The following is a 14,777-nucleotide window of genomic DNA, read 5'->3' as shown; positions in this document are numbered from 1 at the left end:
CACCCATGTCTCCAAAACTCTTGCATTTACCTCCCTAACTATCCCATCCATAAACAAATTAAACAACCACGGGGGCATCACACACCCCTACCGCGGACTGACCTTCACTGGGAACCAGTCATACAAATGACTTACATCCTTGATGAAAACTTTTCACTGTCCAGCAACTTATCTCCCACATTATATACTCTTAAAACCTTCCACAAAGCATCTCAATCAACCCTATCATATGCCTTCTCCAGATCCACAAATGCTATTTGTCACACACTTTTCAAAGCAAACACCTGAGCCACATGCCTTTACCCTCTCAATCAATACCACAATTGTTCACACTCACTCTAGCTGTCATGTGTAATGTACCAAAACCACAGCTAACCCAGACACTTTACATGCCCTGGTTTAATCCATCGACCCCAGTATACCTAATTGTTCCAGTTCTCTCTATTCCTTGCACACCTTTTACCCTCATGATCTTCTGGCCCCAATCACAAAAAATCTTCTTCAATCCATCCTTCCACCTCTAATTTGGTTACCCTCTTCTTCTCATTCCCTTTACCTGACACATATATCCTCTTTGTCAATCTTTCTTCACTCATTCTCTCCATGTGTCTAAAACATTTCAACACACCCTCTTCTGCTCTCGCAACCACACACCTCTCTTACCCTTCCATTACTTACTTGATCAAACTACCTAAAACCATATATTGTCCTTAGTCATTTAATTTCCAAAACATCCACTCTCCTCCGCACAACCCTATCTATAGCCCATGCCTCTCAAACATATAACACTGTTCAAACCACTATTCCTTCAAACATGCCCATGGAATGGATGAAGGCAGCAAGTATGAATAAGTACATGTGTATATATGTATAAGTATGTAAACATCGAAATGTATATGTATATGTGCGTGTGTGGGCGTTCATGTACATACATGGGCATGTGGGTGGGTTGGGCCATCCCTCGTCTGTTTCCTTGTGCTAACTCACTAACGCAGGAGATGGAGATTAAATATAAAAACTAAGCAAATGTTAAAATTCCTTACAAGTGGCCAGGAGAAATCATGGGGAAACCATATGATGAGCCAATGAGGCCTTTCTTCAAGTTCCATTTTATCATCTGCTTCTAGCACTATCTCTTGCATGGAAAGTGACAAAATTTAAAAAAAAATATATGCATTATGAACATTCTTTCCAGCTTGGGCAGCAAAATATTTTCTAACCCCTCTCAGATAGTTTGGTGTTAGGTAAATGACAATATAAGTAAATAATCTAAGTAACTAATGTATACCAGCAAGAAAGCAAACCAGATAGAAGATGGGTGCATTGATTTCCCACCTACAAATGCCCAAAAGCACTTCAAATACAAATATCATATATGACATGGCAGCAGCAAACTACTACAAAAAAACAACCACATATGATATGGCTGCAGCAAATGGGTTTATGTAATTCACCTTAAATGTCAGATACTCATTTATAAAGCAATGTACATACTTTCTTCTTCAATAGATTCCCTAAATATGTGTATTTTTTTTTATTGTTTAGACACTTTTCCTTAATATGTGTAGTCTTTTATTGTTTAGACTTCTTTCATAACAATGTGTTGGAAACAAAATGTTAAAGGGCAATATATGGTCCAAGAGTCAATCAAACCGGAGGTGATAGAGTAAGATAGATGTGGTAGTACCTGACAGCCAAAGTTGATATGCTGGAATGGTTTGGAAATAAGGAGAGGATGACAGAAAGGGTACATAGCCTCAAGGTAAATTGGGAAAAAGGATAATGGGAAAATTGAGGAGAAAGTGGAAAGATGATAGAAATTTAAGTGTTTGGGGCCTGAACATGCAGGAGTGTGCGAAGGCTGTATGGGACAGAGTGAATTAACACAATGTGGCATACTGGGGAAGACATGCTGTCATAAGAATGACCCAGGTCATATGAAGAGTCAGGGTAAACTAGAGCAAGGGCTCTGGGGCCTAATTGTGGATGTGGGGTTTAGGTTTAGGCTGTTGCTGGCTCTATCTTGTTATTAGGAGGGAGGAGGGATAGAGAGAAGGGTATGTATGTTACAGGGGTGAATGAAAACAAACATCCATGCACAGGTACACACTTACATATTCTCTGACTTTCCAATACTTTCAAAATTGAAGTCATGTCTACATAATAAACAAATTTCTAATTTTCTGTTCAAGACTAAAAGCATGCAAACATTTTAATGATATAGTAAAAGACAACACAAACACTAACCAAGCTGGGTCTGGTGTGGTTCAGACATCTGTACCAAGGCATTATCCTTCTTATTGAAGAGAATCTTGACCCGCAAAACATCTCCGTACACTCCTGTAAAGTAGATCAGCAATGGGGAGGGAGTCACTACATTGCTGAAATAACAGTTGGAGAAACCATCCAAAGTACAGCAATGTTGTAACTGTGTACCTGCTTTTAACAGCCTTTCACAGTATGCGATGAATCTACCATACATTCAGGATACCATTTCAAAAGGCATAAATTTCTACCCAGAGATTACTAGTTGGGGAGAAAAATATAAAGATTAATGAACTGGTTTCTCTCCAAGATTGCAAATGGTGCAATGTAAGCAAACCTGTTCCTCTTCTTGGTTTATTTTATGAAATGCAGTTTTCAATGGTAACTGTAAACAGTGTGCCCTCCTTGAACTGCAATTCACTGCTCTGATATCCAGTGTTAATTTGAAAAGTAGACTGCAACCCAAACCCATCAGAGTAGGCAACCCAGTGGAGCAGTCAGGCCGTATGAACACAAACACTACTATATACACATAATAGTTCTGGTTATTTGAAGCAATATTTATCCACATTGTGACTTGGGGATGATAGAGAAGAAAATGAAAAAACAAGCCTGTAAACACAAATGCTACTGAAGATCAAATTAGTGACAGTGCATGTCAATTTCAAGGTATCAGGGAGGGATACATATTTACAGTTTTCACACACTGCATGCATTAAAAGGAACTTAGAGTATTAAATATTATGGATTGAAATTGAAAATTATATAACCACTGAATATGAAATATTTAACTTCAAAACTAATGTGTAACTATTTAAAACGATGAATAAAGATAAAACAAAATTTATGCTCTAAGAGGATGCAATACAAATGTGGATGTAGTAAAAGTTTTGGCAGATATATCTTATTTTGAATAATAAAAGGAGATTGGATTCTATATTCTATGCTATAAAAAAGTAACATGTGTACAACACACAAGGGTGCTGCACGTGCAATGATTGAGTGACGTACCGAAGAGGGTAAAGAGAGCATCAGGCGTGACCATCTACAGTAGAGGAGAGTCGCGAAGGAGAGGCCAGTCCAGCAAGAAAGATGGAGTCCAGGGGGCACCACAGCAAGAGAACATAAAACACATCACGTTAGACACGACCCTTGGGTTCTGGCCATTGGTTGTGGGCTAATGTAAGGGGGGAGGGGGAGCAGTAGCTCTGCTGGCCTGGTGCTGGCACTAACATCACTCACATCACCACTGTCGCCAACACTAAATCATACTGCACACCTCACCACAAACCTGCTCAACAACCTTGTCACTGTTGTGGCCTGGATCACATACATTCTCTACAACTTTGGAGCATTGTGCTAAACTAACACCTGGACAAACTAAAGATGTTTGTCCTTGCCATAGAGGGGTCCTTGGACTGAGAGTGAGCAGTGGGAGAGTATTAGGGTTAGTGTCGGCAGCATGGAGGGAGGACGGAGTGTCTAGTGTGGCAACAGACCAGCAGAAGGCACTCTCTGGTACCAAGATTAAGCCCAAAGACAGCTGGGCAAAGAAAGGCAGCACATTTAAGATTCACAATATAGTCAATAATGATAATGATAACAATGATGATGATGATAATAATAATAATAATAATAATAATAATAATAATAATAATAATAATGAAGATGACAAAAACTGCGATTAAATCAATTTCCCTAAATAGGTAGAACTGACTCAGAACTTAACATACCCAGAATCTTGATCCAGAGAATGGAAAAAAAATCCTGGGCAATGCATAACCACTGATTAATGATATTCTCTGACAGTGATACAAAGTGAAGAAGTCTTAGGTTTCTCTTTATTAGCCAGGTATTAGAGAGGCCTAAAAGCTAGTATTATACATACACCAGGATTCAATCATCAGTTAAAGTTGCAAGTAGCTGAAATATATTATGTAAGCTGGGAAGTATTTTAAATGAAGTTTGTATCTATGAAAGATCAGTGTACCCTAGAGGTTACAAACATAAATGCTGGGTGAAAATGCTTTTAATTAATTTTGCAAAGAAAAACGAATATGCCACTGTACAAAATGAGGGTAGTAATAAAGATCTTGGACTGGCTAGAAACACAAGACTATGACAACTGACTAGTGGCTCAGCAGACATGGCCTTTCACAAGGTAGTAGTGATCACTGGGCAGACCCATGCTTGAATCACTCATGAGTGTGCTAGCATTTAAAATGAATAGGATAAATAAGAGCTGCACATGCTTGCAAGAAAATTCTTGGAGCAAACTGGGTTTAAAGGTTCAGACTATAGTAAGACTCCAGTGCAGCACTCTCGAACTGCTGTAGTATCCAAGCAAAGGTCATGCAGTTGTCAAGATATCAACAGAGATGGGCAGGAAAGAAAAGTGTGCACCAGTGGCACACTGGAAAGCTCTGATTAATCTAAATCTTTCAGTAATGCCTTAATGCATTTGTTTTCTGAGATTATGTTCATTATATTCATCTGCTTTAGAAACTATTTCTAATTACCTGTTACCATGAGCCTGAATGTTCAGAAATAAATTAAGCTTGATTTAAGTAACTTTATCGGGCCTTTTATATCAAACAGGCCATGAAAAAGGTATTTCATGACAAAGCTTTTAAACACATGACGTGGGATATTGCTAGTATGTGATTTTGATGAATCATACTATTAAGTATATATAATGAGAGACTACGGAAAATATGCACTTTTACAAAATACTAGGAAGACTGAAAATTGTTAAAAAATTACCAGGAGAAGGAAGTAACCTGCATGGCTGACATAAGCAAAGCCAAAACAGAAATGCACTAAAATGCAAGCTGAGAAACTGACCTCCTCGTTTAAGTTGGACACTAGCAGGACACAGTTTGGCGAGGGTTGGCCCGGCAGACGGATCCCTGCAGCACCAAGAGCAGCAGCAGTGGGTGTAACGCCTGCCAAGGGCATACCTGTGAATGGCATGCCTGCAACACACCAATAAAATGTTAATCCAATTGTGATGCCACAAACCAAGAAAAAAATGTAACAACACTCCAGTTAAGTTCATCAATATTCATGTACTCTACAATCTTAAAATGCTTGTTTAATGTATATAGTCATACCAAGTGCTTATTAATTCTTTAACAGAGAATATTAATGAAATTATTGCTCAGTGAGTTACACATATGGCAAAGTTCTACATCATTTCACAATTATTGGAAAATATTTTATGAATTCAATGTCTTTCCAAAAATTAGCTGGTGCATAGAACTAAGGACAAGGGAAGGATGTAAAAACCAGGATCATTAGTCCTGTAAAGGAAGTAAGAGAGCTTCTTGACAGGAATATACTTAAAGACTCGAAAAGATAGTTATGGAGGATCCCGGTTTTTCACCCTAATGTCAAAGCATAGCAGGTGCCGCCCGTCACATTTAACCTACCTGTTGCTGAAGCATTCTCGCCAGTACGGTTCGGTAAGTTCAGATTAGGAGCTGAAAGAGAAGAAACTGAAACAGAGATAGTACACAGTGAGAGCCCAAGTCAGGTCAGGTCAGTTTAGGACATGCTAAACACGGGAACAGCTGGCTATCATGTTTGTGGCTATGATGATGACAAGGGCTCAGCATTAGAAACAGTATGGCAGCAGCTCAAGGTAAGAGAGATATATATGTAGTAGAGGTGGTGGTGATGGTTGCGGCGGCCAGCGAAGGCTCAACAGCACCGAGGAGTGTCGGCAGTGGAAACGAGATGACCGGGAGTGACCCCAGAAAGGTCCAGTGACCCGATGTTACCCAGATCTTGGTCAGGTTGGAGTAAACACGGGTCTAGTATGCTAGAACGAGAAAAAGCTCTGGGGAGGAAATACAAGGGCCTTGATGTTTATGTACATGAAAACTTTTAAGATTTTTGAAAACCGGGACAAAAGGTTTCATCTTTAGAAAGAATAGAAAAAGTAAGTGTTTAACAAGACTACAGGAGGACAAAGGTCTTAATAGTATTCAGGAAAAAATCAAAAGCTGGGAAACTTGCAGGTGAGTATGAGAGAGAAATACCCTTCCATCAGACCCCAATATCATTTGATTATTGTAATGGTATATGTGACTTAGAATGAAGTACACAAGACACATAATTCACCATTAAATAAAACAAACAATACTGAATCCCAAGTAAAATTGAAACAAAGTGGTTACACTATACATTAAATCAATAAATTTCTTAAGCTGAAGTAATTATCAATATGTATGATTCAGAAGAGGTATACATTTAGACATTTTAATTATGAACTGACCACTCTTAACCATCACTTCATAATTCTGATACTTATTCTGATATTCCACTACATAAAAAAAAATATATAGATATATATATACACACATATTTAAATAAAAAAAAAGAATAAACCAAATAAATAAAATAAATGACATGATGGAATCCTACAGCATCAATCAGTAGCAGCCAGCACCATACAATATCTGTAATAATTCATTATGAATAATAATAATAATGATAATAATAAAAAAAAATGGTAAAATAATAATGAAAACACAATGGGCGCACAAACTTTAAAGAAAAAAAGTGTACCTTTATACTAATTTTCAAACCAGACTTAAAAACTTAAGAGACTACTTTGATGCATACATGACACTGGCTTTACTGACTACCCTCTGCCCCTGCTAGGCCAATGGAGTTATGGGCTTTGTAAGGTAACTTGTTCATTTCAAGACATATACTCCATGGAACTAGCATTTGCAGGAAGGAGAGTTGATTCATCTATCTATAGAAATCTGGTAGCTTTAAATACATCTGATATAAAGATCTACTTTATCATTTATCAGAAAGGTGTTCAAAAGTCTTATTCAAGCCATTCTCAATGTATCAATTATTAAACAGATAATTTTGACTTTACACACAGCAAACATTTGCTAAAGCAAGGCCAAGTAATTAAAGCACGCCATTAATTACTGATACAGCTTAAAATCCATCTATTGCAAAACAAAGTCTTGCATATCTCATGTTCAAAGCCAATTTTTCAGTGACCATGTCAGTTGCCATGACCATCTGGCAAAACCATCAAGAAGACTGCATGGTAATGCTCTTGGCCTTGCTACATGTTGATAATATTAGTATTAACAAAAAGCAAATGGTACCACCCACCACCCACCACGGTAGACTCCCCCTTATGCCTCTCACAACTACTGCCTGCTGCTCCACCCTTTCATTTTTTAATACTGGCTAGCTTAAATCATATGTTTACATTATAAATGAACACTGCAGATTCCATAACAATAATAATATACAAATAATGAATTGTAGTTACTAAATCAGGGCTCCTGGAGAGACAACTGAATATCCTCATAAAATGCTAAAAGCTCCAGATAAAGTAATGAGCAAACATATGTACAATTCTGCTAGCTTTAAGACACGTAAAACGGTAATTTCTGGGCACCAAGCAGGTAGCAGTCTGGGAGAAGAGCAGTAAGGGGGATGGTGGAAGTGGCAGCAGTGTTAATCGTGCAGTACCGTACCTCCCGCAGGTGAGGCCCCATAGGCAGCGGTTAGCGGCGACGAGAGTCCATGCATTGCAGCAAACGGGGAGGCTAGCGCACCGGGGGCACCTACAATATTGATAGCACACCCTGAGGCTGGATCCACGAGCCCCCACCACACACACACCCTTTGGCCAGGGAAAGCTGTCTCTACTTCCAATCATGTAATACAGACCCCAATACCAAATGAGAGATAAACAATGAGTTCAAAATATGATAGTGGATTAAATTCTGTGTTTCATGGTTCAGGTAACAAATACAGCTTTAAAAAAGCATGACATTGTTACTAGTACTCATCACTTTACTATCACATTTCAAAATCCTTATACTTTCACTCATTTACCAGTGCTGTCAAAATGACTGACTACACTTGGGATCTCTGAGGGTAAGCAGAGACTGCTAATCCCACCAAGACCCCTAACTAACACAACAATAGCGCACAACTATTATCAACATGCCCACATACACCCACCAAGATCTATACTGAAAAAGAACTAACACCCTCTGTGATATCTACTTGGCTGAAACTTCTACATTTGGATTAGTGCAAATAGAAGCTTTTAATTCTGATTGCATTGGTGGATCCCAACAGCTACAACTTGTAATTAAAAACAAAAGCATAGCTTCCAACCCTACTGAAGCTGTGGGACTAGTATGAGGGCGAGTGTGTGCCAGTGTGTGTTAGACAATGGTGGTCACGTGCACTCGGGCCATGTGTGGCAGAGGTGCTGCTACGTACGGACATCACGGGGTTCTCCCTCACTCACCACAAAACTCAATAAAAACCAACACACAATGGAAAAGAAGCTACATTGCACCACTAAACAAGATTTCCAAAATTGTCCCCAACATTACTGAACTAAAAGTGCTCAAATGGATATCTAATGTGGTTTTTGTTCAGTTTTGAGGAGGCTAAAGGGAACCAATGGGTCACCCTTCAAAATGGCATTTTCTCTCTCATCTTTCCAGGGATGAAATTCTGGGGATTACAAAGGGACTGTTTTGGAAAAGGTTTTGGGGTAAAACAAAAAAAAAATATTGAATAAACCCCTGACATTGCAAAATAATTGGTTTATTAAAAAATTGAGGCATACAAAAACTAATTTGATGTTTTTTAACTTGTCCTGATCAGTCTTGTTTGGTTTGTTTTGTCACTGTACTGTAAGTTACTATGTATGTGAAACCAAATAAATCTGGTACATAAAAAATCAACAACAAAACGCAACAGGAAACGTCCAAGCGGACAGAGGAATTGAGTGGAAAAGTTGGTAAGCAGTCTGGAGAAGAGAAGAGGGGGACAGCCTGGTGAAGTCTGGGGAAGAGGAGTCCAGAAGAGAGCAGATGGGGTCCACTACAACCTAGCCCCACAGCCACGCTTAAGCAACATACCCAGTTATACAGTATATGTATATCTACACTTTACATCTTATTTTACAAGAATATTTCACTAACAACTCTTTCTACAATTGGAACATCATAAAATGTCCATATATTAATCACTGGTTCTATGTTACTAATACATGAGCGTGCTTGTGGGCTGGAGTTGCAAGTGGGTAGATGGGCCACTTTGCATGCAGGGTGGCCCACATGGGAAGCAGCCCACATTGCGTGCAGGGAGTGGCCCGCTGGTCGACCACACTGCTGGGCAGGCAGGCCACTTACCACCAATAGCCAGGGCAGAGTCCAGGGCAGGGTCACCCGTTGGAAGGTTAGGGTTGGTGTAGTCCCGAGATTTGTCATTGTTGTACTTCACATTGAGGTTGCTCAGCTTGCTGTACTCAATACGCAATGTGCAGCAGGCGTTGTAGATATTCTGCCCATCTAGTGTCTGTATATGCACAACAGTTACAGTATTAAACAAACCTTATGCTACAAAAAAAAAAAAAAGAAAACTGTCATGCAAAGCTACATTGTAATTCGTGACTGAACTGAACAAATTCCTCCACCATACAGTAAATCACCAATCAAAATCCTAATAACTTATAACTTCAACCTTTCTTTCACTATGTTGCCAATCATTAAAACTAAAAATGCATCCAAATGACACGTATTTCTACCCAAAGCACTTAAAAGTGGAACAATTCAAATGCAGGACACAGCAATTCCTGGTTCCAGTAAAAGTATCCCCCAAATAAATTCTAAAAGACCTGTTTCCTATAAAATAACTTGAACATCGTTTCCATCCTTACAACAACAACAAGCAATCCAACATTAAGCAGATCCCAATGGATATAGGTTTGGAGCATATATACACAAGTGTATGTTGTGAAGACAATAAACACTTTCCTTAATAATGATCACACAATCATGCTTACCATTTTGGCTGCCTGAGCAGTTACTACATCAGGGTACTGGATCAAGGCCTGGAATGTATCTGTAAAGAAAAAAAATATCTATAAATTCAGATGGTCAATTATACCTAAGACTTGATTCAAAGAATGAGAACACGAGGTATGAAGTAACAGGTTTTCACAACCCCGAAGGACAAGACAATGCTGTGTTATAATGGCAATCTTTAGTTTTAGCTAAAACTCTCCTCACAAAGCATCAAAGAATGCAATCTAATACTAACATAATAAAAATATGCCTAAGGAACTATAAAGCTAAACATTTTCACTTGCAGATGCATAAATGTTTTCTTGACACAAAGTTAGACTACATACTGGAAAGTCATAAATAAATGTACTTTAGCAAGAAACAAAGTTCCATGTCAAAAACTATCTTCTAATTAAAGAAAAATTTCACAGAAAAGTAATACACAGTAGCAGTGATGATAGTAATGAACTGACAAACTCAAGAAAGAAGTAACATATGACTCATGGTACTGTAAGATGAATATTTTGAACAGTAGAGCAATCAGGACTCCATGAAAGATAAGAACCGTGTATAAAAAATAATATGGGATATTTTATAGATTCACCGAGTAATAGGAAAGGGTTCTGAAGTGAATAATGATCAATCACTCTACGAATGTAATTGTTCTATCACACCTTTCCCTTATTCTTCTTAATATGTAACCTCTTTGCTTGTAGCAGAGATACTTGCTGGATACTTATACATAGTAAAGGCTTGTAAAAATGGCTGTAAGGGTGTAATTATTAGAAGGGCTAACAGGATTCCACGTGAGGATGCTGGCAGGGAACCAACACTCACACAGTGGAAAGTGTAGTGTGGGTAGCACGTCAGTGGCCACACAGGAACACAATAAATGATGGGAGAACTCACAATATACAAAAATCGATACATCAAATTACACTATTCTGCTGGCCATCTGTACCTAAGATTTTACATGAATGAATTGAACCAGGAAAAACTGGAGATATTCATAGAGTGGGAGATGGGGAAAAAGTGTTGGGTGCAGTAGGGAGTGTTCGACAGACAATCTTGGATCTTGGAAGTCGTTCCTGTAGGACTCTTTGTATTACATGGCTTATTAATCATGTCCTGGATGAGAAGCATTTGTTAAACCTACTTTTATGCTGAAAAATTCATTGCTAGTACAGGTCTGTTTTAGTTATAAAGATAAACTGTAAAATGTAACAGTTTGAGGAATCTTTTTTTCCTGTAACCAGATGTTCTCAGCTTGCGAAATGTTAAGAAAGAATACTCCATAGCATCATTTCCGATAACACAAAATGCACAAAAGCAAATAACCATCTCAAACTCATTAAAAGAACTTTCAGACTAGAAATTCTGTTAAGGCCAACAACCTCAACTGTAACCACATATCCCTTTACAACTTTTAATAATTTGTGAATTCTTCAGTCATGAGGTAGAATGCAAACTCGAGATAGAATAATATAAGGGCCTCCCTCCACTCATCCTCTCAAGATGCAGCACAATGCATCTCCATAGCACAATGAAGTTACTTATGAAAAACCAAAACAGGCTCAACCTAACAAAACAGCAGATGGTACTCAACAAAGATGCTCAAACATTTCCAAAGATACCAAGCACCTTCACATTACATAAGCCCTTCTAAGCCATCAAACTGGACCTTAAACCAACCCATAAAACAAAAAATGGGATTCTACATCTTTTTAACAAAGCTCATACCAAAAACCAAATGACCAACTCAAACTCATCATGACAACCATCAGACTAGAGATTTCATCATGGCCAATAACCTCAACTGCAACCATAATTCCCTAAGGAACTTTCAATATTATATAAATTCACCTTTCATGAGGTAGGTTGCAAACTCCAAAATGGAATACAGTAAGTGAGAACCTCCCTCCTCTCATGCTTTTAAAACGCACTGCCATATATCTCCAACATGGCGTACCAACATTATATATGGAAATCAACAAAGACTTAACCTAAAATAATAGTAGATGGCACTCAACAAAGATGCTCAAACATATCAGTGATACCAGGCATCTTCACATTACATAAGCCCCTCTAAGCCTCAACATGTGATCTTCAACCAACACAATAAAAGATGGGATTCTACATCTTTTTAACACCTAATAAACAAAAAGTGAATTTCTCCACAGACCCATCTAGCTGTGCTCCCTTTTACTTAACCGTTGTAAAGGGTGACATGATCACAAACATGAAATTATTATTCAAACCAGACTGATGACATACAGAGAACAAGTATTAGCGTATTCACTTCCATGTTTTGTCCTTTGGTTGTTAGAACTCTGTAAGAACGGTGACTGTTGGCATCATTGAATCACTCTTAAAGGTCACCAGGCATGCATCACTCTTCCTTCTTCCAAAGTTGCCAAATATAAGGCTAGAATTCTAACCTTTCCCTGCAACTTAGCTCTTTTAATTCTGGTACTATCTTTTGTTCCCCTTCTCTGCGCCTTCTCTATTAGCTAACCGAGCTTCTCTGGGTATGGTAACCAAACCTGAGACATATATTTTAGTTTTGACATTTGTATGGTGAAAAAGTTTTCCAAATCAATAAACTTGAATGATATTCTAATACTTGCCAGCAGAAACTTTTTCTCCTTATCTAATCTCCTAATGCAGGATTCTGGTAATAAGTCAAGGGCAATATAAAGTTTCAAGTTTTTCTCACACAGATTCCTGATGCTTATTTCCTCCTTGATGATAATCACAGAAAAGACTTCTGTCACTGGGAACCACCCTATTACTTAACAACATCACACCCCCTTTAGAATTTGAGGTCCTTTGAGAAGTGATGCAATATTGCAAATCCACGCTTTTCAATTTCCTCATGACCTCTTACAAGGTGATGTAATCCTCCATGCTTTTTCACTTCTTTCATGGCCTGCATAATTTCCAAACATATTCAGGATAGGAGTTCATACCTTTGGGTAAGTCATTTACATGAATCAAAGAAGAGTACTGGTACCAGAACAAAACTGAGGCATTCTACCGGTGACCTTAACCGATTATGAGAATGTTCCTCTGATGTGTGTCCCTTGTTTCCTTTGACTAAGTTAAGTTAATCCTCTATCCATTGAAGTAGTTTCTTCCTTAATCCTGCATAGTAATAAAATTTCTCAATCAGCTACCCATACAGCCAAGGTGAATATTAAAAGTATTTCTAGAGGAATTAAAATCTTTATAAATGGTTTTGTGAAGAGGAGAAATGCAACTAATGGGTGATATGAATGCAAAGGTGAAATGTCTTGTGGTTGTCTATGATGTGGATTTATTCCTTGCAAACACTTTTTCAGCACAAGATGCTAAATGGAATAATACATGAATGAGAAATAATGCAAGAGAACAACAAAAGGGTTTGACTGACCATGTGCCAGTACATGAAAGGTTGAGAAAAGCTGTGCTGGATGCAAGCATTGTGGGAGGATTCTTTGGAGAATGACTATTTCACAGTTCTTGGGGAGTGAGAATCAGATAGAGGTGGAGGTATGGTGAGAGGAAGAATGGAGAGGAAAAGGTGTTGGCAAGCATGAAGATGAATCAGAAAGAAGGCAAGAGTTATGAAAAGAAAAAAAGGTGACCAAATTTTGATGGAAGTACAGTAAACATAGGGGAGCAGTCATGAGTGAATAAGGTGTTCAAAATGTTTAACAGTTGTAGATTTAGAGGCTGGATACATGTTAGTGAAATGTAAAAAGGGAAAGGCATGGTGGATGTTTGAGATTAGAAAAGCTGTGGAACAGAATAAAAAAGAATACTGTAGATTGCTCATATGGAATGTACCAGAAGTAGTTCAGGAGGAGGCAAAGAATACATGATGTGTAAGTGAAGCAAAGCAGACAAAGAAGATGAAGATTTTGGAAGAAAGCAGAGTGAAAAGTATGGAAAAAAAATATGAAATTGTATTACTGGAAAGTGAAATGGATATAGAGGTGGATGTAAGAGTGGAAATGTTAGTGTGATAAGAAAGGAGGAATAAAGAGGAAGTGAAAGATGGAAAGAGTATTCTGAAGAAATGATGACTGGGAGAAGGCGAAGCAAGAGCTATTATATGCATAGGTATGGAGTATGGAAGGAAAACGGTGTACATGCAGGAGCCTCCTGCAAGAGGGGTGTTAAAAAATGGCGATAATGAGGAGAAAGATAGGAAGGCAGCTGGAGTGGATGGGATTGCAGCTAAAATGTGATAGAATGGATGCATCTGATATGTAATCTAGTGTGGAAATAAAGTTGTGCCTGAGGATAAGGTGAAAGTTATCATTCTTTTCAAAAGAATAAAATGCTAAGGATGTATGAAGCAAATATAGGGGAATCAGTTTATCAAATAAACCAAGAAAAAGTATGCATGAGTGTTGACTGACAGAAAGAGGAACAAGTGAGGAGCAAAGGGATATTAGGTTAGGTAGGTGATGTGCTGATCAGATTTTTGTGGTGAAAATAATGAGTGATAAAGTATCTAGTGAAAGGTAAGAAGCTATATGCAGATTTTACGGATCTAAAGGAAGTGTAAGAGCTTCTAGCATAATGCTCTATGGGATGTGTTCAAGACATATATGGTAGGGGAACGTCTGCTGGATGGCATAAGCCTTCTTGAGAGAAGCAAATGCCTGTGTA

General features: G+C 38.2%; 1 protein-coding gene across 40 annotated transcripts in view; it reads right to left on the bottom strand.

Moving 5' to 3' along the window:
• Nucleotides 1-14,777, bottom strand: part of heph (polypyrimidine tract-binding protein 1 heph) — a 503,533-nt gene that overhangs the window by 27,379 nt on the left and 461,377 nt on the right. For 9 of the 40 annotated variants that reach the window (XM_071687661.1, XM_071687535.1, XM_071687530.1 and 6 more), the window contains 7 exons: nucleotides 10,118-10,176; nucleotides 9,465-9,630; nucleotides 7,782-7,871; nucleotides 5,697-5,762; nucleotides 5,110-5,240; nucleotides 3,277-3,310; nucleotides 2,248-2,340 (listed from right to left, as the gene is read on the bottom strand). In XM_071687661.1, the coding sequence (XP_071543762.1) occupies nucleotides 2,248-2,340; nucleotides 3,277-3,310; nucleotides 5,110-5,240; nucleotides 5,697-5,762; nucleotides 7,782-7,871; nucleotides 9,465-9,630; nucleotides 10,118-10,176 (639 nt within the window). The remainder of the gene's footprint in view (nucleotides 1-2,247; nucleotides 2,341-3,276; nucleotides 3,311-5,109; nucleotides 5,241-5,696; nucleotides 5,763-7,781; nucleotides 7,872-9,464; nucleotides 9,631-10,117; nucleotides 10,177-14,777) is intronic. The other 31 variants (XM_071687766.1, XM_071687775.1, XM_071687611.1 and 28 more) reach the window with 5 other exon arrangements.

The sequence above is a fragment of the Panulirus ornatus genome, chromosome 3 (genome assembly GCF_036320965.1).
Source record: "Panulirus ornatus isolate Po-2019 chromosome 3, ASM3632096v1, whole genome shotgun sequence".
Lineage (NCBI taxonomy): Eukaryota > Metazoa > Arthropoda > Malacostraca > Decapoda > Palinuridae > Panulirus > Panulirus ornatus.
This window is presented reverse-complemented; position numbering and strand designations above follow the sequence as displayed.